Source organism: Hippocampus zosterae, chromosome 2 (assembly GCF_025434085.1).
Source record: "Hippocampus zosterae strain Florida chromosome 2, ASM2543408v3, whole genome shotgun sequence".
NCBI classification, from domain to species: Eukaryota; Metazoa; Chordata; class Actinopteri; order Syngnathiformes; family Syngnathidae; genus Hippocampus; species Hippocampus zosterae.
The window spans coordinates 37,912,808-37,934,732 of record NC_067452.1 but is presented as its reverse complement, the minus strand read 5'-3'; the positions used below and the strand labels follow the sequence as shown (position 1 = coordinate 37,934,732).

General features: G+C 46.9%; 2 protein-coding genes across 3 annotated transcripts; one reads left to right on the top strand and one right to left on the bottom strand.

Moving 5' to 3' along the window:
- The first annotated feature begins 594 nt into the window (after positions 1-594).
- ybx1 (Y box binding protein 1) lies at positions 595-7,278 on the top strand. 2 transcript variants are annotated; one of them, XM_052059300.1, is made up of 8 exons: positions 595-868; positions 3,343-3,406; positions 3,635-3,668; positions 4,561-4,650; positions 4,726-5,010; positions 5,273-5,358; positions 6,538-6,829; positions 6,917-7,278. In XM_052059300.1, the coding sequence occupies exons 1-7, from the start codon at positions 760-762 to the stop codon at positions 6,782-6,784; spliced, it is 915 nt and encodes a 304-aa protein (XP_051915260.1). In that variant the 5' UTR covers positions 595-759; the 3' UTR covers positions 6,785-6,829; positions 6,917-7,278. The 2 variants fall into 2 exon arrangements, with proteins under 2 accessions (XP_051915260.1, XP_051915261.1); XM_052059301.1 differs by having other exon boundaries at positions 596-868; positions 6,541-6,829.
- A 912-nt stretch (positions 7,279-8,190) lies between these two features.
- arhgef16 (Rho guanine nucleotide exchange factor (GEF) 16) lies at positions 8,191-21,836 on the bottom strand. The gene is made up of 14 exons (XM_052059209.1): positions 21,264-21,836; positions 18,332-18,386; positions 17,688-17,851; positions 17,508-17,564; positions 15,743-15,903; positions 13,751-13,903; positions 13,529-13,658; positions 12,844-12,918; positions 12,658-12,750; positions 12,157-12,308; positions 10,350-10,538; positions 9,651-9,721; positions 9,164-9,265; positions 8,191-9,076 (listed from the first exon to the last, which is right to left on the bottom strand). The coding sequence occupies exons 1-14, from the start codon at positions 21,834-21,836 to the stop codon at positions 8,937-8,939; spliced, it is 2,115 nt and encodes a 704-aa protein (XP_051915169.1). The 3' UTR covers positions 8,191-8,936.
- Positions 21,837-21,925: the final 89 nt, after the last annotated feature.

The window sequence follows — 21,925 nt, the reverse complement described above, 5'->3', positions numbered from 1 at the left end:
CTTATTCCAGCCATCCATACAAATCCCAACTTGGCCCCTCCCCCATCCACGCTCTCGCTGTTCTGCCTTGGACCTCGTTCCACTGGCACAAAAGAATCCTTTTAGATGGAGACTGTTCTTCTGGAGGCTGGAGGAAGGATCCCCCCCACCCCCCGCCCCCGTTTTGTGCGTGTGTAGAGGGGAGGGTGGAGAGGTGGCTTCATGGGGAGGCTTTCTGAGGTCAATGCAAAAGCTCATCTTTGTGTGTGAGAGAAAGTGAACAAGGATCTCTTCGCACATCAGCCAATGCTCATAATCAACAGTGTCAGTGGAGCATTAAAATCACAATGGGAGGGGGGGGTGCTGGATGCTCACGGAACGTATTCCAAAAGTGTCAATTGGTACGTCTGTCTTTGACGTTACTATGGAACGCAAGTGGGTTGACAGGTACTTTCTTCCCCAGCCAATCATAGTAACCATACACTCATCAAACCCCTCCCTCGCCTTCTATGATCAATGTCATAGCCAATCGGAGCGCGCGCTCGTTTCCGTTCCAGATCCCAACCAATCAAATCGCTGACTGGGCGGTGCTTACGTCAGGAACTTTTCCCAGCAGTTTAACAGTCTGCCCAGTTCGATCGGCAACGGGAGCGGGAAGAAGAAAGCAGAGAGCCTGAAGGCAGTAGCCCCCCCACCACCGCCGGCCCAGGTTACCATCTTGCACCGGGAGAGACAACAGAGAGCCGCCACCGGCAGAAGCATTACCAACCAGTAGTGACCATGAGCAGCGAGGCCGAGATACAACAACAGCCGCAGCAGCCTGCTGCCGACGTGGAGAGTCCATCCAGCCCGGTAGTCGCAGCTTCCGCGGGGGATAAAAAGGTCATCGGTAAGATTACGGCTGTAAATGACCTTAATTACCCATTTAGCTCATTTGTGAAGCTGGCCACCAAATCGCGGGTGAATGTTGACCAGCACCATATAACTTTTCGAAATTGTGTACATGACAGAAATTGTGAATCTGCCCGGGCGATCGAAGTGTCACTCACTGCAGTAGTATGTGAGTTGAAGTTTGAAACGATAATAGAAGTGAAAACAACGCGTGATTTTAAACGGGCACCGTCACATTTTTTGTTGAGTTTAAACGCAGGCTGCTGTTACGTTTTACGGGGGCTTCATTTATCGAACATGCGGCAACTGAGTACTTTCTAGTTCAGTTGGCCTTCTAACGTCCGTCCACCGGTGCCACGTTACCGACCGGCCGTTACAAGTTCGACCGCTCCTTTCTTACCGTCGTTTAGATTATTAGACTACACACTTAACTTAAATACTCCCCCCTATAATTCGCGTCACCGAAACCAGCAACGGCCGTCGCCTCCGCAGACGAGCTAATGCTAACTGATTCGGCCGTCCCTTTGTTCGCAGTAATAAGTCGGGTTTCCCGTGCCGGTTACTTTCCGCCATTAAACGGTTTCGCCGCTCACCAAAAAACGGAGCACGATATGATTGGCGGATGTTCAAGAAACCCTTAAACGCGGCACAGTCTAGAATTAAAGTCGAATTCCACTGTCACTTGCGGCCTTCGTCAGCTGCTTAACGTCGACTGGGGGTGGTGGGCTGGCTAAGCTAACGCCAGCTAGGCTATTTTCACGGTTGAAGGGGACATCCAAAATGTCGGCCGAAGCCGTCTTACACTCGTTGTCGTTTTCTTCGTCGGCGACGCGTAGCAGGCGAATGGTTTACTTTCGGTTTCATTGTGGTATTTCCAATCATGTAAGCCGCAGTGGTTCGAGCTAGTTGGCCCCGTTTCAACCACATGGCGGCGAAGCATTAGGCTAGTTAGCCATGCTAACGAACCAGCTCTGCTAACATGTCACCGCGCGACATCACCACGTGCAAAGCGCTCTGGTTCATCGCGGGCCAGTAGATTATATACTCATAGGATCCTCACTAATTTAAAGTTGGACAAGGATAAGGAAACACGCGTACATTTTAAATGAGACATTACGACTTCGGTTTGCGGTGATTCTCAACTGTTGTCAAAGTGGGACCCGCATTTTCCCACCGAAGCCAAGTCGTGACCTACTTCACATGTCAGAAGTACGTTTCAGAGAACCTTACTTAGAAACTGAGAGTGAGCATGACTAATTGTACAAAAATGAATCCTGAGTTGTAAATTTAAATACAATTGCTTCAAATAAGGTCACATTTCACTCATATTTTGCTTTTTATGGTTTGATTTTCACATGTATGTCAAAATGTTAAGGCAAGTCCAGACTGGGGTGTAAATTAAATATTTCACGTTCTCAGTTTATTAAAGAGTTCACCTCTGTATCTAAACCATGCTCATTCCTCAATAAAACTATAACAGTAAATTAATTACAATTTTTACATTTGGAAACAAATATTTGTTGGATACGAATATGAAACCACTAAATCCTAACTGTGCTTTTTCTGTATGATTCCATGTGCCACATAACCATGTGTTCTTCTGCCGTTTTGAACCTTCGAACGTTGGGACTGTTGTATTTCACGGTATAAAAAGGCAGTGACTACTTACAAATGAGTTTTTAAATGATACCTTTCAATTTCGGTGTTTTTCTTTTGTTTTAAATATAATTTGCACATAATACAAACTACTGGCGGTAACTGTGTCTTCTTGCGTGCCATTAACCCCCCCAACCGGTCATGACTCACCCGTCGTGGGCCCGGCCCACTTTTGTGAACATCACTAATGTACAACCTCATGGTACTATGCAAGTTGTACCTGCAATCACAATGTAATGGTCATAAGTAATAATTGTAATTAATCTGGCTACGTACAGATAGAACATGACGTACAAGGCTGCGAGGAAAACCATGTTGGTCCGCCCCAATTGGCTTTTAGCGGTGCATGTCGAGTGCAGCTGGCTTAGGTCTAAAACGAGTGTCGCAGTTGGCAGTTAAATATAACTTCCAGGCAATGTTATTGAAGTTATTTGATGCTGTTGCTGCCCCCCACGCCTCAGTAAAGGTCTTGAGTGGGTGTGAATTGTGTGCAAAAATTCGGGTTCCAAATGGCCTATTTTCTATGTACAAATTGAGTGACAGATGCCAAAGTTGACATAATTTTTAGGCTCAGACAAGAGAATGCCACAAGCCTTTCTGGCAATTTAATAGTTAAGGCCGGCGAAGATGCCATTGACAAGTCCAATTTGTGGCTGTTTTAATTCGAGAAATGTCTCAATTTGGACCACGTGTCAATGAGTGCCGTCCAAAAAGAAAAAGTTATGATCATAACAGAAAAATTGCAAAATAATTACTGTACAGTACTGTTTCTGCTCTTTCAAGTGTATAATGGTACAATGTCGTCTCTCTCGTTAGCCACAAAAGTCCTGGGTACAGTGAAATGGTTCAACGTCAGGAACGGATATGGTTTCATCAATCGGTAAGTGGACCCCCCCGTCGTGCCCTACTCCACACCTGTTCCTCTTAAGAGGCCCTGGAAGTGTATTTGAAGGGGCAAGCGCAATCCTATTATAGCTCCGATTTGCCCACGGCGCTGATGGGACAATTTGTCTGCCGCTCACCGTGCTGTTCGTGCGCAGCTTAACACTTGTGACTTTAGCTGCAGTCTGCAATGTTTCACTAACTAGACGTAATCTTCTTTGCACAGGAACGACACGAAAGAGGACGTTTTTGTACACCAGGTAAGTTGAGGGGGACTCGTTTTATGTTGTGACGACCAACTTGTCTTTTTTTTCAATTACACCACTACACCAGTGTAGGGCTTAGTCGTGTGTTTGCACTGCGCAGCTGGTGGATGTGATTGATGAAGATTCCGATTAGCAAATGCTAAATTGCGTGTTCGCTCACTCAACCCGATTACAAAGTAATCGGTAAAAGGGGCGCACCCTGCTACAGTTGAGCGCATCGACGTTTTTTTCGCATAAAATTTTGAGGCCGTGCCACAAGCACAAAATAAATGTATTCAGTGCAATGTGAAAATGAGAATGTAGTCATATGAAATTCATTCATTCATCTTCCGAACCGCTTGATCCTCACTAGGGTCGCGGGGGGTGCTGGAGCCTATCCCAGCCGTCTTCGGGCGGTAGGCTGGGGACACCCTGAACCGGTTGCTAGCCAATTGCAAGGCACACAGAGACGAACGACCATCCGCGCTCACACTCACACCTAGGGACAATTTAGAGTGTTCAATCAGCCTGCCACGCATGTTTTTTTGGAATGTGGGAGGAAACCGGAGCACCCGGAGAAAACCCACGCAGGCCCGGGGAGAACATGCAAACTCCACACAGGGAGGCCGGAGCTGGAATCGAACCCGGTACCTCTGCACTGTGAAGCCGACGTGCTAACCACTGGACTACCGGGCCGCCCCGATACAGAAAATGTGTTCTTTAATTTTGTTTCCATGCTAAACGAGCAAAAGAGAGAGAGGCAACGTGACTGCACGGGAACCTTGAAAAAAAATAATCACTGATGAAATTGCAATGGTGTTCTATGTCAAACATTTCACCCCGACTCATTAGTCAAGGCATCGCGGCATATGCGGCTCTTATTTTTACTCTTCATTTGTCATTTCAGACAGCCATCAAGAAGAACAACCCGAGAAAATACCTTCGCAGTGTTGGCGATGGAGAAACTGTGGAGTTTGACGTAGTGGAGGGAGAGAAAGTAAGCGCGTCGCGATTGTCGCCGGCCGAAACGCGCGCACCCCGTTTTCTCACGCCGTCATTCCGCGGCCACCAGGGGGCAGAGGCGGCGAATGTCACCGGCCCAGGGGGCATCGCGGTCCAGGGAAGCAAGTACGCCGCCGACAGGAGCCGCTTCAGACGCTATCCCCGAAGGAGGGGTCCCCCCCGCGGCGGCGACTATCCGGACAACTACCAGAGTGACGGAGAGGGCGAGCCGGGCGCCGGAGGCCGCGAAGGCAAAGGCAGCCGGGAAGGCGGAGAGAGCGCCCCCGAGGGAGACTCGCAGCAACAGCCGCGCAGGCCCGCCTACCCCGGCAGACGGCGCTACCCGCCATACTTTGTACGTAGACCCTTCGGCTTCGAACCTGGAGCGGGCACTCCACTTTTTCACGCCCCCCCCCCCCCCCCCCCAAATGACTTGTACGCATCCAATTTGTGTTTGTGAATAAAAATAAATCTTGGTGTGGAGCGGGTCTGGACGTCAACGGGACAGCACTCCATCTCACAGCTTTAAACCCTCGTGCCGGACGTTACGCTCACACCCAACACCTTCTTAATTGTCATTCTGCACTCGATAACTCCTTCCTCGTGTTTGTTTTCAGGCAAACGAGGGCGATGAGAACCAAGGGGGTCCAGACCAGGGAAACAAACCCGCCAGGCAGAACTACTTCAGAGGCTTCCGGCCAAGGTACACATTTGAGCGTTGCTCATCCCATGCTGGCCCGTTTAAAAAAAAAAAAACCAGAGAACACTTTCTCGGAGCGGCGTTTCTGCCCTCATGATGCCGCATCTTACAAACAGCGACTGTGTTTCCTCACATAGTGGCCCGTGGCATTTATTTCCAAACTAGTAGAGCAAGTGATTCCAGACTCCAAAAGTGCCATGAGAGATCCGTAAGTGCGCTACGGGAAATGTTCCAATTTCTCTTGGTCGGAAAGTCATTGCAGGGCACTTTGCGCGTCTTCCGGAGTTATCAAGCAGATTGTTGCCCGCAACTGTTCCTCGAGCAGGTCTACTTGATAGTTTGAGCGCGGGTTTCATGTCCGCAACAGGCCACCAGTGAACTACATCGACAAGCTCGGCAGCTTCAGGCTTGCGTCAGCAATACTTGTCATTGCGTCATGACATCGCTCAGGAAATTGAAATTCATTAAATGCTGCTATGCTCTTCTTGGAGCACCTTGACTGAGGGCGCTTTCCCACAAGGGTTTAGACGGGGGTCGGCAACCCAAAATGTTGAAAGAGCCATATAGGACCAAAAAAAAACCCCAAAACAAATATGTCTGGAGCCGCTAAAAAACAAAAAAAGCTTTCTATAAAACTTTCAATGAAGTACACATGCTGTATATATGAAGTAGCCTGGACTGTTTCAGAATTGTTTCTTATTCATTCCGTTGTTGTGTGTTCACAAACACCCCCATAGAATTTATTTTGTAATTTCTTCGCTCAATTTTTTTTTGTTTTTTGTTTTGGTGCATTATTTTCGCTTTTCTTGGTGTCAGTGAAGTGATCATGAATTTCTGATTTCGGAGGCTGTCTTTGAACGCCTCTCGAGTCGAACGAGAAGAGAGAAGGCGGACGCAGACGTGTGTTTGTCAAGACTGTTAAAAGCATAAATAAGGTGTACGTTTAAAAAAAACGACACCACAGCTCTCCTTTTTCTGAGCTGCAACATGTATCTATAACTATTTGAGCTATATTAGCTTACTATCAAAATCCTTTTCCATTTTCAAGCATTTTTTTAACGAGCAACTCCGGAGCCGCGTGTTGCCGACCCCCGGGTGAAGAAAAGGTGGTTTAAAGTGTAATGATAAGGCCTTTTGCACTCTGGCCCACCAACCTTTTCTCCCCTCCAACTCCGTGTCCAGCAGAGGTCCGCCCCGTCCCAGACCCGTACGGGACGGCGAGGAGGACAAGGAGAATCAGGGCGGCGAAGGGGGTCCCAACCAGCAGCCCCGCCAGCGGCGCTACCGCCGCAACGTCAATTACCGCCGCCGGCCGCGCCCACCAACTGGCGGCAAACCCGGCCAGGACAACAAGGAGGCCAAGGCGGGAGGCGATGCCTCCGGAGAGAAAACGCCCGCTCCCGAGGCCCAGCAGGGCGGGGCTGAGTAGGGGACAACCTGCCCACCGGCACGACCATCTTTTACCATCGTCCGGGTGAGCGTCTCGAAACTTGCAAGTGGTTGGCATGATGCTGATGAGGAGTGACCGAAATTGCAACTTTTCCCCTCCCCTTCTCTGCAGTTTTTTTTTTGTCAACAAGAAACATCCAACAAGATCAGAGCAATAAAGATTTGACTTGATGACCGTCACAAGCTTGCACCATGCATTTGAACAGATTACCACCAATTGCCTGCAGTTTCTATGCAGACTTTTTTTTTTTCCTCCCTTCTTTTTACGTGACAGCTACAACACATTTTTGGTGAAACGGCACGTTTTTCTAAATCTCTCCTAAGTTTTTACACCAAATGGTTTTTCAAAAAAAAAAAAAAAAGAATGAGTGAAATTTGATATCTGGTCAGTTTGACATTTTTAAATAACTTTTTATCTATTCAAACATTTTAATGAAATGCAAGCTCAAATAAAAGTCCAAAAACCAGGGACAATGGAGTGATTGTCTTATTTAGTGGATCTAGGCAACCGTGAGTTAGATTTCACAAAATGACACGAGGCTGATCACCAAAGGCTGATGTTTGCCATTTTTAGTTGCGAGAACAATGCATTAACCAGTATTCAACTTGAGCAGAGTAGGCTAATGTTTGTCCCGAAGGGCTACATTTAGTATGTAATTCATAGACGATGATGAATTATATGGTTATAAAATGTATTTTAAATTATATATTTAACAATTGGGGGGGGGGGTCATTTTTATTAAACTCATTTTAAAATTTGTAACTAGAGTAATGTACAGTACTTACATTTTTATTTCACTCCACCAATTAGATGAAATGGGTACATTTTAATACATTTTAGGGGCTGGGAGGCAGCAAAACAAATAGATCGGCTGAATCGGTAGGAGAAAAGATAAATAATGGTTCTGACTGGATGTAAAAATATCTTTATTAGGAAATCAGTAATGACCCAGAAAGGACTGTTTTTACGGAAACATAAGACGGCTGGGATAGGCTCCAGCACCCCCTCCGACCCGAGTGAGGATCAAGCGGTTCGGAAAATGGATGGATGGATAAGTTGTGGGTCCTGGTTAACCCTCCGTGCAGTACATCTGGAAAGTCTTGTTGATTAGTTTCTCTTTCTCCCCCCCCATGCAAACTTGTGAACTACATGGTGACGGGGAACTCAACAACTGACTTGATACACCGCAGTTTGTCAGGATGAACAACCAAAAAAGCCTATTAAATGCCACTGAATTGAGGTTTGGTGTCAAGCCAAACAACCTAAGAGAATTAATTACACATTGTGTATTTGAAGCAAGCAAAGAACTTAAGAAACCCTCCATTGACTGAATGGAAAATGCCATCACCGTGCTAACGATAAGCATCAACGACAGTCATAGTAATATCCTTCAAGGAATATATATTTAATCACAAACGGTGTTGCAACATGTAAAAACAATAGCTAGCACAATACAGGCATTGATTCTGAATAGTGGTGACCACTTTGATTGTATTGCTATAATACTGCCCCCAGTGGCCACGGTGTGCACACCAAGAGGAGGAGCACAATGAATTGAAGCACAGAGTCATGACAAAAACTGAATACTTGACATTCTGTTTCATGATGCTATTACGCTACTTGACCTGTAAAAAGCTGCATACAAAATACTATTTTTTTGGGGGGGGGCCTGGATGATAGTTCCATTGATTTAAATTGGCTAACATTATAGGACTGTTGCGAGTTGAGAGCATGTTCATGGTCATTCAACCGTCATATCTCAAGGCACCTTGGTACATCCTTATTACAAAATGGAAAAACGCGGTGTAATAACTCGGATGATTTGTTGAAATGTGACTGAGAATGTGAGGGGTTTTCTTTTTATTTGAATCATTTTATTTTTATCTAATCACAGGTTGATTCATGAAGTTTGAGCAGGAAAAAAAATGGTTTAAAAAAAAGGATACAAGAGTAAAGCGCAATAAATGCACTGCATATCTTCATGAATATAATAATCGGCTTAGGCTGTACCACTTTTCCCCTTAAACGTAAATTCTTCAGCCTTAGCAAGGCACAATTGGATGAGGTTAATGCGGCCTCGGGGGGGGGGGGGGGGGGGTCTTAACCTCACTATTCTCTGCACTGAGTCTCCTCAAACGTTGGACTCTTGGCGGAGGCGCTTCATTCGCTGCATGTTGTCCTCTATGGCCGTGGGGTTGGTGATTTCCGTGGCGCAGCTGGCGGGAAACCAGCCTCTCTCGCCATCTCGCATCCGCTCCCCATAGCACCAGCCTGGCGGGAGCACGCAGTTTTTAGGAGAAGGGGATGCCTCGCAGGGTCGTGACCCCCTTGCACCGAAAAAGAAAAATGGAACCTCACCCTCCTCCTTCCTCTGGACAATGACAAGCTCAGCCTGCTGCAGGCCCACCTCATCAGGCTCCTTGGGTATGTAGGCTTTGGCGGCCTCGTACTGGGGCAGACCTAAAACACATTCCCAGCATGCATTGACTACTTTTATGTTAGGCCTGACCTATTCCAGCTGATAAGGGGTGAAAGGATTCATGTGGCGGTGGCGCCCCCTAGCGGCACGTGAAAAGAATGGCGTGAATACTCAAGTGCAGTTCAGTTGTATTTTAACTTTCATGCTCAACCGTTTGTGTTTCGGCATTTAGCCTCCCCCCCAAGCAAGGCAGTTAGATTTACGATACCGGGCTTAAAACTTGCCACCTGAACGTTACACAAGCACACATTTGATTCGAGGTACAAATGAAGATATTTCATCCATCAGCGGACACCCAACTCAGAGCACATAAAACCTACAATGACGGTGCAGAAATAAGTCCCCGTGAATTTTGTCACGCTTTACCTTCTTTGCGGGAGAAAAGCTCTGTCTGCTTGTGTTCGGTGAGCGCGACGATCCAACGGGCACGGTCCACCCTTTGGTAAAGTCATGCAGACAAAAACAAACAAAAAAGGGACGATGAAAAGAAGAAAACGCAAACGTGGCGGTGGAAAATGAACCCGCATTGAAAAGAAGAAAACTCCAATGCGGAGTTCAAAAAAAAAAAAAAAAAAGAAGCCTTTTACGACCCGTATTTAAAGAGTAGAATGGGCAGTGTTACGGTGCTGTATTAGTACTTGACGCGCGACATCATTGTCCCCAGCAGGGGGAGCCAGAGCCAAAACTCTCCAATCAACCTTCATGAAACAGTCACTCATTGGGGCCACATGCGTCACCAAGAGTTATTCATTTAAAAATTTGGTGAGTTCATCGGCAACACCAGAGAGTCCTAACCATCACCCATTAGCTATTAGCATGATGCAACCACAACCACAATAAATACCAATGAACGGATACTACAAATTTTGCCAGCGTCAAGCAAAACTGAACATCATCATTGTAAAACTACGTATTTTACGTCGCCATGAAATGTAGTTCGATCATTTAAAACCAGATATGTGTCGATTGAGTTGAGTCCGTTTACAAATAAATAAATAAAAGGTCAAAGTTTCTTTGTCGTAAGAACTCAACCATTTTGTTTTTGACAAGACCGGAGGAGGGTACCTGGACTCGGCCACTAGGGTGGTGCGCTCCGGCCGGCCCTCGCTGTTCTTGCTCATGAGCAGCTTGAAGGACAGATATTGGCTGGAGCTGTTCTTGGCGGGCGGCGACGCCTGACCATCAAATTCCTCGCTGACCTCCACCTCCACATGATCCAGGGTGGCGTAGTCTATCACCACAAAGCTCTCCTCGCTGAAGGAACAAACACACACGCTTGCAAATACAGTTCAGCTTAGTTCTTAGTAGGCTTCGTTAAACACTCCTTCGCCGTCTTCCCGTGGCATTAGCCACGCAGAGCATGTACTGGGCCACAACCATTTAGAAAAAAAAAGGGGGGCTCGCGTATCTGAGCAGACATTGTTTGGTTTCTCCCCACGTCAAAACACAAAGCTGACATTTCTCTCAGGCTGACCGGCTGAATGCAAAGTTGAAGAATGTCAAGTATGTTCCTCAGCCTCCTCAGTTCCCTGACTGGCAACAGTCTCACATTCTCCAGGAAATTACTGAAACAATCCAGATTATCCTGCGTTGGTCATTCACTATATCGACCTTTTTTTTTCTTTCCTTCTCCGCTTTACAAAATATACACAAGACCCTTATTATTAGTAAGAAGAGTCAGCATTCCGATTGAGATCACGAATAGCCACTAACTAGCTAGCTAGCTAGCCAAATAAATACATAAATTGGGGGAGGGGGCTGGTGGCGAGTGGTTAGCGCGTTGACCTCACAGTGCAGAGGTTGTGGGTTTGATCCCGGCTGCGTGCCTGCGTGGGTTTTTGTTTTGTTTTGTTTGTTTATTGAACATAAATCATATACAGTAATAATTTGACAGAAAATAAGGTCGATAAAAAAGTAAAAAGAAAGAAATCAGTCTTCATTCAACACAGTTATTATGTTCAAGGGAGTAGGATGAAGTAAAAAACTCATCTAGTCCTACCCCGTTATGTGTTTATATCTACTAAATCATTTTTATATCAATCAGAAAAGAAAAAGTAAGAAGAAGTCTCCATTAAAGCTCATACTTTACCCTTAACCGTGATATTTTCACAACTTTCGGTTTGTATCGGGATTTTATACATCCTCACCCTGGCACTCTTGTGTCAATTTTCTCTTGTATTCATAATGGCTATTTCAATACCTTTCTCTATTTATCAACTTAGTTCTGATTTATCATTATATTTAATGTTTAGAATTGATCATTTTAACTCTGATTGATGTAGGTTGCTTGTACTATTTTTTTGAATTTGTTTTTGAACTCAGCAAGCGATTTACTCATTTTTAGGTCCGTTTCGAGATTATTCTACAGATTAACACCGTTGCTAAAATTTCATCGTATTTAATTTGATAAATAGTGGATTTGTGCGTTCCGTATATTTTGATCTATTAATAATTCGAATTGCTTTTTTTTGTAGTTTGAGAATAGGGAGTGTGTTTGTTTTGCAGGCATTTCCTCATATTTCCACACAGTAGGTCATATACGTTTTTCTCCGGGTACTCCAGTTTCTTCCCACATTCAAAAAACATGCCTGGCAGGCTGATTGAACACTCTAAAGCGCAGATGGTCGTTTGTCTCCGTGTGCCCTCCGATTGGCTGGCAAACGGTTCAGGGTGGCCCCCGCCTACCGCCCGAAGACAGCTGGGATAGGCTACAGCACCCCCCCGCGATCCTTGTGAGGATAAAGTGGATCAAATAAATGAATGGACGGATAGATAAATTGGTTCCATAAGAAGCCCACTTGCAACGCGTCCAAGTGACGTTGTTTTTGCTCGTATTGTTCCGAGTTGCAACGGCGTTAAAATAGTGACCGACCTTTTCTTCTTGGTGACAATGAGGACATCATTGAAGAGAAACAGGTAGTTGCTCCTGTTGCTGAACGCTCTCCAGATGCTGAGCTCTTCAGCACAGACGGCCAGCTCGCCGCGTTTCTTCAGCCAGCGTGACGACGACACCAGCGGAAATGGCTGCGGCGACACGTTTTGCTTACACTCACACGCTACTTCGTGCCCACAAATTAAAAAAAAAAAACATTCCGTGCGCATTTTTGCAGCCACGATTGAATTTCCCTGCCAATGTCATGTCATGTCAATATGATTGGCTGCCTCCAGAGTTCAGTAAACGAGCCGCCGCTTTGAAGTTACCTGCCTCATCTAAACTTTTTTTTTTAAACATTAGTCCATGCCTAGTTGAGCGGTTTAATTTTGATCTGCAGTTTTCACATTCACTGACAAGTCAAAGCATACGGCCTGAATGAGTCTGACATATGTGACCTAGACAGAGAGGAATTGAAAGTCCCAAAACAACCGGACCAACCTTGATTTTGCCGAACTCCATCTGTTTCTGAATGGTGAACATCTGTTCCGTCCTCTCCATCCGCCGCGCGCCGTCATTGCAGCTGCCGACCAGCTGTCGAATGGTGCAACCAGGAGGAAAACAATCAGATTGCCAGGCTGCCCAAAAAAAAAATGCCGAGTCGGCGCGCACGGCGAACCTTTCTACCTTGCTGATGGCGTGCAGCGCCCAGATGGCCGCAAAGTACTCGGCGGTCTTGTCGGGGGTCTTCTGGCAGATTGTCTTTGTGAGGGAACCCATCAAACACACACACAATAAATAACTAAATACATTCTTTTCATTCATTCATCTTCCAAGCCGCTTGATCCTCACTAGGATCGCGGGGGGTGCTGGAGCCTATCCCAGCTGTCTTCGGGCAGTAGGCGGGGGACACCCTGAATCGGTTGCCAGCCAATCGCAGGGCACACAGAGACGAACAACCATCCGCGCCCCCACTCACACCTAGGGACAATTTAGAGCGTCCAATCAGCCTGCCACGCATGTTTTTTGGAATGTGGGAGGAAACCGGAGCACCCGGAGAAAACCCACGCAGGCCCGGGGAGAACATGCAAACTCCACACAGGGAGGCCGGAGCTGGAATCGAACCCGGTACCTCTGCACTGTGAAGCCGACGTGCTAACCACTGGACTACCGGGCCGCTAAATACATTCTTATATATGTATATTATATGTAGCTTAAGGAAATAAAAGCAATGGTGAGCAATAACATCACAGCATTGCTAGGTATTGAATACATTGCTCGCCTCATGACTCCAAAATGATTTGATTGAAAAGTTTACAATGACGATCTTTTGTAATTGGCAAAGTTTTGTCAACGTAAAGCTCATACTGACATCCAGTAGCAATGGCAGCCTGGTCACCCGTTGCATGGGAAGGATGAGAAACGAGATCATCGGGAGGCCTCCGCAGTCGCCGCTGGCTTCAATTTGCTTCAGGGTGTCCTTGAACGCACCATTGGTGCTTCTGAGGAAGATGGCCAAGAAAGACGCTTTTCGGTTATTTATTTACGTGAGGAAGTTGCTGAGAGAAGTCAGACTTTGGTGGCCCAAACTCACAGGAGCTTCTGCAGTGTCCTCTGCTGGAAGGTTTCGTTGGAGCAGTAGACAATGTACGGCTCAAAGTGGTGGGCGGCGTGGTTCTGAACAATATCGCTAATATCCCGGATCACCGGGTTGTAATTGTGACGCCGCTCAAGATCCTCAAAAAAGCTGTGGGGGGGAGAGAAAGCGAGGGGGCTTAGAATGATTGTAATCCTGACCCATAAAATGCCAACAAAACATTTTGTATCATTTTTTTGGGAAGATGAGTTGTGCGGCTTCTTGTGATGTGTGTACCTTGTCCACTGGGGGCAGTATCGTACAGCCGCACAAATATACACTAAACTGTCACAACAGCTCAAAATATATATATATATATTTTTTGCAGAGGACAAAGAATATTTTCTTGGATCTAATGCCACATCGTCTGTCTACATGTGTTGCCGCACCATCCATCCATCCGTACGTTCTCTGAACCGCTTATCTAAATGAGGATCGCCGCTGTGGCTTTCCTAGCCGTCATTGGGGGAGCACACCCCGACGTGCTTGCCAGTCAATCACAGGTGTTGCCGCACCATTTTTTTTTTCAAATATCCATTGTTTTAATAATGATAATGCTGCCACATCGATGCTAATTTTAGCCCACTTATGGCATTTTGTATTGTGTTACCAGGGAGGTAGTGCATCTTACATGTAATTCCTATCGTTATATCGTTATAAACATTAAGGGACCTGCCCAAAATTATTTTTTCATTATATATCGCAGGCATGTCCAAAGTCCGGCCCGGGGGCCAAATCCGGCCCGCGGTCAAATTTCATCCGGCCCTCGGCCCCCGTCATAAAATCAGTGCCGTCTGGCCCGCAGGTTGGGCGCAATGGAACACGTGTTGCATTGACTGAGGTCTCGTAGACTGGCGAGTGATGTTTCATAGAGTACTGCTTCCCTCTAGTGGCTAAATGAGTAATAGCATTCACTAAATGAGTAATAGCATTTAGACACTAGAGGGCATCACTCACGAGTTAACAAGACATCACTCCGTGTTTATATTGACTGATATGTCATATTTCAAATTCCTGTTTCAAATGAACCAAAAGAAATTCTTAAGATTGTTGAAATTAAAATAAAAATGGAAATGTGAAACAGACTGGCTTACTAAAATTTGTTGAACAATATTGTTGTTCAATGTAAAGAATGTCAGCCAAGGTCGGCCCCCCGACATTTTACCACATAAAATCTGGCCCCCTTGGCAAAAAGTTTGGACACCCCTGATATATCGTTTTGTTTTTTTTAAACTCACCTACATTATTTGTATTTTTTGTGAATAAGCACTGACAAATAAAGTGTTGGTTTGGCGCCTTTTAATATTCAGGAACTGCATGCAGAGGAGTTGAGAACCTTCAATGTCGTGCTTGGCCACAATCTTGTGGCATCTTGGCCATTTCTTTCAAAGAAACATATCACAGTCAACATCTATTTTTTTTAAAATAGGAAATTGAATTCATCTTAAGTGTATTCCTGATGAACGCAATAAACACGACTTTCGGCCACACCCTTGCAGAGAGCATATTTACACACACACACACACACACACACACACAAAAAAAGGTCAAATGACACCATGCAGGCCAAGAAGAAGGGACACAACACATATTGATACAAATGTGAATCATTATTAGTTCTTGTATCCGCTCTTGCATCACACTTCCTCTCCTACTGGCTCAAAAGATTCAAAGTCCATTGAATTGAAGCATTTGTTGACACGTTATCATTTCAAAAGCCCCGAAATACCACGCACAGCAGTGAGGCTGCAAAACCTGTTTGCCAAGCGTGTTTTAACATGTTGATGGGGCCGACAAGAAACTTAACCCGCGTGCTTTTAGGGGAGGGGGGGGGAGGCCTGACATTTTTTATTCCTTTTTAAAAACTGCAACTGCATATAGCAGTCAATGTACGGAAGAAATCAACGCCCACAGAAAAGTGTAACAGCATGAGTATGTATTGTGCCCAACCGTTTGCTGACTTGATGAATAACCGAGATGTTGGAGAAGAGGTGATGGTGCTCTGTGGCCGTCATGGTTTTCCTCAGAGGTTCACTCTCCTTAAAATGTCGCACCAGGATGCCCAGGCTGTGTAAGTATGAATGCTCCGAGGTGATTATTTCAAAGATTGCCTGTCAAACGCATAAAAACAAACAAAAAAAAAAACAAACAATCAGTATCAACAACAGCAGTTTCAATGAAAGTAGTCAAAACTGGGAGCAAATCATACGGGTGAGATTGTAACACTGATTTCTTTGTGCTGCTGAACATGAGCCAAAAGCAAATCTGAAATTTCTGAAGAAAAGGGCAGTGCCGTGGGAACTGAGTTGAATTTGAAGCCATACAAATCGACGCCCACAAGGTATAAAAGTGGGAATTGCCCACGTGGCAGACAGCCTGGCTGGGTGTGCCTTTACTTAGGCAGTAGAGTGCAAACAGGGTGGACCTTTGCTCTTGACACAAAACAAAAGCAAAAACAAAACAAAAAAAAGGGACCATGAATTCTCCGCTAGACTACTTTACACACATTGTCAACATTTTCACATTTGTACATCGTCAGGGGTTTAAATCGGATGTCGGCCTTATTTGAAATGTCGATGGACGTTTTGGAGGTAACGCTCTCGTCAATAATCTGAAATAAATCAATGAATAAATAACACCCACACGTTTGGACTGACCAATATTATAACATTTTTGAAAAAAAATATGAAATTCACCCAAATGTGAATTATGCGGGTTACACCTAGGGACAGGGCGGCCCGGTAGTCCAGTGGTTAGCACGTCGGCTTCACAGTGCAGAGGTACCGGGTTCGATTCCGGCTCCGGCCTCCCTGTGTGGAGTTTGCATGTTCTCCCCGGGCCTGCGTGGGTTTTCTCCGGGTGCTCCGGTTTCCTCCCACATTCCAAAAACATGCGTGGCAGGCTGATTGAACACTCTAAATTGTCCCTAGGTGTGAGTGTGAGTGCGAATGGTTGTTCGTTTCTGTGTGCCCTGCGATTGGCTGGCAACCGATTCAGGGTGTCCCCCGCCTACTGCCCGGAGACAGCTGGGATAGGCTCCAGCACCCCCCGCGACCCTAGTGAGGATCAAGCGGCTCGGAAAATGAATGAATGAATGAATGAATACACCTAGGGACAATTTAGAGCAGGGGTGTCAAACTCCTTTTTGTCGTGGGCCACATTTTAGTTACCGTTTCTCTTGGAGGGCTGTTATGACTGAAGCCACATAAAAAAAAAAAGTCAATAATAATCGTTTGTTCAACTATTGTTTAAGCTACTGTAGTGACGGGGTTTGGTCGCAAGAAAATGCTTACAATGTGTCACTGATTTATTACACGTGAAAATGTGGTACACATTTTAGCAAGCATCACGGAAGTCGCCATCTTTGATTCTTTCACGGCCTCTAAATCGATGTGGCGGGCCATCTCCGGCCCCCGGGCCTCGAGTTTGACACCAGTGATTTAGAGTGTTCAATCAGCCTGCCGTGCATGTTTTTTGGAATGTGGGAGGAAACCGGAGCACCCAGAGAAAACCCACGCAGGCCCGGGGAGAACATGCAAACTCAACACAGGCACGGTGGTGCCGGAATCAAACCCATGAGCTCTGCACTGCGAGGTCGACGCGCTAACCACTCGACCACCGAGGCGCCCGTGTGTGTGTGTGTGTGTGTGTGTGTGTGTGTGTGTGTGTGTGTGTGTGCGTATTACATATCAATAAATGATGAATAAATACTTACCTCTTGCCTTTTTCTCTCTTGAGGTGAGATCATGCCCAATATGCCGGTGTCCTTCACCTTCACGAAGCAAGAGAACAATTTTATTTCAACGCGATTGTCCAAATCATGTTTGCAATACCAGCCCCCCCCCCCCCCCCCACTTTTCCAATTATCATCGCGTCCAAGCACGGGTGCGCTTACCTGTGGCAACTGGCTCCAGGTGAGCTGCGCCGGCCTGTAGCTCTTGACCACGATGCTCTGATCCTCGACCGGCGCTTCCACCACCACAAAATCGTCCAGCAGCTCATCCTGGTTGGTGGAGTGCAAACCCCGCTCTCGGATCTCCTGGTAGAGGCGCGGCGTCGCTGGGGCGCAAACCCACAAATTAATCATTTCAGGGTGGGAGGGGGTGGGAGGGGGTGGGGGGGTGGGGTTCTTCAGTCTGGAAAAGTTTGCGTGTTGACAACGTGGCCGTATTATTGAGTGGACCAAATATGGAGAGAAGATGAATGACCGCAGATCACCCTTCTGCGTGTGAAAACACGATGTTTGTGACTTTAGAATCGTGGATAAATGAGCGGGGACAGCCGTTTTCTTCTCGTCCGCACGCGGTGACGAGCGGGGCTGAATGGCTGAGGCTGCAGGATTTTTTACAATTCAATAATCGGGCCGCAACAATGTCACATTCAGTGCGCAGAGCGAGTTCAAGCCATCCCCTTTTTTTTGGAAGAGAGAGCTGGAACCTGACGAGACTTTTGGGTCCACAATCTACCGTATCGTCAAACATCAGATCGTTTGGAGTGTTTCGGCCACTTTTTGGGACGTGGAGAGGGACTCGTTCATACCGTCTTTGAATGATCCGCGCTGGTTGTTCCGGTTCCTCTTTCTCCCCAGGGTTCGCTGGAAGGACAACAACAGAAGAATTTGTCACTGAGGAACGTGGATCATTTTTTTCACCGCCGTTCACTTCACCCTGATAGCTCGCTTCATATTTCGTTCCATTATTTAGTTCATTCATTCATCTTCCGAGCCGCTTCATCCTCACTAGGGTCGCGGGGGGTGCTGGAGCTTATTCCAGCTGTCTTCGGGCAGTAGGCGGGGGACACCCTCAATCGGTTGCCAGCCAATCACAGGGCACACAGAGACAAACAACCATCCACGCTCACACTCACGCCTAGGGACAATTCAGAGTGTTCAATCAGCCTGCCATGCATGTTTTTGGAATGTGGGAGGAAACCGGAGCACCCGGAGAAAACCCACGCAGGCCCGGGGAGAACATGCAAACTCCACACAGGGAGGCCGGAGCTGGAATCGAACCCGGTACCTCTGCACTGTGAAGCCGACGTGCTAACCACTGGATACCGGGCCGCCCTATTTAGTTCATTTCAGTACAATTTATGAGGGGTGCCCAAACGTTTTGGACCGGAGATCGACTTTTCGATCAACCAACCTCCCAAGATCGACATATTACATACAAACGCAACGCCATGATGAGCAAAAGCCTGACACGGGAGGTATGCGACGCACTTTTGCAGCCTGTTTACTATCGTAGCTCCCACGTACTGTTTTGTGGCCCTCTAGATTCTCATTCTTTGCCCGTGCCCTCGGTGAATTTTACACCAAACAAACTCTGAATGAGAAAAACGATAATAAAAGAGATCGCAAGCTTCCGGTGACGTAGATCACGATTTACCTGCTTTATTTTATTTTTTCAAAACTTTTTGTGAAAATGTGACTGATAGGTTGATTCGCGTGCAGTGTACTGCACATTAACACAAAAAATATTTTTCTAACAGGCACACCAATGGTTGATTGTTTTTTTTTTTCCTCCTCTACACCCCTCGCGATCGACTTGATACCGGTCCGCGATCGACATAATGGGCACCCCTGTAAGTAGACGCTTAAATGAGGACTTCCTCTAAAGAGGCCCTCATGCGGAAGATTGCGCATCATCTCCATGACTAACACAGAGCATGACCGAGGCAAAATTCCAGTTTCCGACAAACAGTACCGTAAAGTTCAAGCGTTTCCATTCAGGTACGAGAATAACTGATTGGTAATACAAGAAACACTCGTCGGTTCCGTATTGTTGCGGGCCCCAGTAGCCGTTGTGCAAAAACTGTTGTCGTCGTTTGTCATCACCAGTCAAAACATTTCTTTATTAACTTATTAATATTCTGAATCAGATTGTGTTGGTGGAATAAATTGTTTGGTGGGCGTCCCCCCCCCCCCCCCTGGCATTTACGTCGTCGTCGATACGAGCCACAATAGGGGATCTTCATACTGCTTGGTGGAATTGTGTCATAACAAGGGCGACAGATGATAATAGTGTCCAATTAAACGATTCAATCATCTATGGTCACGAGCTATGGGTCGTGACCGAAAAAACAAGATCCCGGTTACAAGCCGCCGAAATGAGTTTTCTCCGCAGGGTGTCCGGGCTCTCCCTTAGAGATAAGGTGAGAAGCTCGGTCATCCGGGAGGGGCTCAGAGTCGAGCCGCTTCTCCTCCACATCGAGAGGAGCCAGATGAGGTGGCTTGGGCATCTGATTCGGATGCCTCCTGAGCGCCTCCCCGGTGAGGTGTTCCGGTCATGCCCCACCGGGAGGAGACCCCGAGGAAGACCCAGGACACGCTGGAGAGACTATGTCACCCAGCTTGCCTGGGAACGACTCGGGATCCCCCGGGGAGAGCTGGACGAAGTAGCTAGGGAGAGGGAAGTCTGGGCTTCCCTGCTAAAGCTGTTGCTCCCGCGACCCGGCCCCGGATAAGCGGTAGATGATGGATGGATGGATAAACGATTCAACAAACAAGTCAACCTTTTGTTGACTTTCCGATGCCAGACAACCAATACGAATACCCACAACGAGTTTCTCCGCTCATGACTCGTAAGCTAGGCTGCAGCTTACAACCGTCTGAGACATTACGACACATCCAAAAGGTAAGCCGAGCTGCGTCGTATTTAGAGTTGCCGTCTGCGAAACGTCACGTACGCCAACGTTCGGCGAAGTGGTCGCCGTAGTGGGGGAGCCACTACGGCGAGTGTTTGCCGACCTGTAATGAAAAATATCCGTCTTCGTGGGGGCTCGCGTGCGCTCACTTTTTAGACGAGTAAGCTACCCGTAATCGTCACGGACATGAAAGTCATAGATTCTGTAACCGGGGTTGGAGAGTGGCTGTTGTGTGCAGTTAATCGTAGTTATTCGAATTAATCAATGACAGTGTTTGCATCATCCAGATCCTCACCGAAAGCAAACGCATTCTTGCTTGGCCGCCTTTGAGCAAACTAGCCACACAGTTTTGTTAAGACCGCTTTTGTGGTTCCTATTGACTATCGTTACTACTGAACTTAACGTTAGTGGTGGCGATTAGAAGTTTCTGCTACAATATGACTTGTCAGCTTACATTTAGCCAAAAGAAAGCGGGCTACAGCCTTTGCCATTAAAGCCAAGGCTGGCGGGCCAGATCTGGTCCGCCACATCATTTTATATGGCCCGCGAAAGCAAATCAAACATGACAACTTCCATGATACTTGCCAAAATATATACCAAAATTTCAAACTCTCATACGTCATAAATAAGAGCGACATTGGAAGCATTTTCTTGTTGCCAAATACTTCATTACACTAACATAAACAATAGTTGAATCAACTGTTATTCTTGACTTCTTCATATGATTTTAGTCAGAATGGCTCTCCAAGGGAAATGGTCACTAAAATGTGGCCAGTGACGAAAATTGGTTTGACACCCCCCCCCCCCCGGCGACTGCAACCTCTACCTTCCTTACGGGGCTGCGACCTGAACCTGGACTAGATCCTCTGCCTTCTTTCACGGGTTTTAGTGCATTGACAGCCCCTTTTCCCCTCGCCATGGCCTCAATGTCCAAACTGGTCACCGCTGCTCTGTAGGACTTGTTCCTGCGGTTCCTCCTCAAGGCGAAACCGTCGCCATCGCTGTCATAGTCCTCCCAGCTCACATCAGCCCCCTGAGCCGAGTGTCGGATGCGGGATCCATGACTGGAATTCTCCAGTCCCACAGGGAAGGTCACCACTGTGGTGTGGTGGCGATTTTTGGGCCGGCAGGCCACAGCTAGATTCTTGGGGATGATCTGCTGGGTGCCGAGCTTCAGCGCCGCTGCACTTTGGGTGCTCAAAATCAGTTGCTGCGGCACCACCAGTCTGTCAACCGTATCCTCCTGGACCGTGGGTGCCTCCGCCTGGACGGTCGGGGAGCTTTGTGACTGGTAGCATTCGTCGCTGGGTTCAGATATATTCAGCTCTGTGGAAAAGCGGCTCTCCAGAATTAGAGGGGACCGATCACCCACACGGCCCTCCGACTGGGTGCGAGACATGGCGTCCTCCCTCCTGTCACCTTGACCCAGTCCACTGACCCCCCCCTCAGCAGCTACAACATTTGAGGGCTCTGTGGAAGAGTAGAAAA

What these genes read in the sequence shown, in the direction of transcription:
- ybx1 (XM_052059300.1), top strand. Translation starts at nt 760, where the DNA reads ATGAGCAGCGAGGCCGAGATACAACAACAGCCGCAGCAGCCTGCTGCC. An exon ending in AGGACGTTTTTGTACACCAG is followed by an intron (nt 3,669 to 4,560) that starts GTAAGTTGAGGG and finishes TTGTCATTTCAG; the next exon opens with ACAGCCATCAAGAAGAACAA. An exon ending in ACGTAGTGGAGGGAGAGAAA is followed by an intron (nt 4,651 to 4,725) that starts GTAAGCGCGTCG and finishes CGCGGCCACCAG; the next exon opens with GGGGCAGAGGCGGCGAATGT.
- arhgef16 (XM_052059209.1), bottom strand. Translation starts at nt 21,836, where the DNA reads ATGTCTCGCACCCAGTCGGAGGGCCGTGTGGGTGATCGGTCCCCTCTA. An exon ending in GCGCGGATCATTCAAAGACG is followed by an intron (nt 17,852 to 18,331) that starts GTATGAACGAGT and finishes TTTGCGCCCCAG; the next exon opens with CGACGCCGCGCCTCTACCAG. An exon ending in TGTCCAGAGGAAGGAGGAGG is followed by an intron (nt 9,077 to 9,163) that starts GTGAGGTTCCAT and finishes TGCTCCCGCCAG; the next exon opens with GCTGGTGCTATGGGGAGCGG.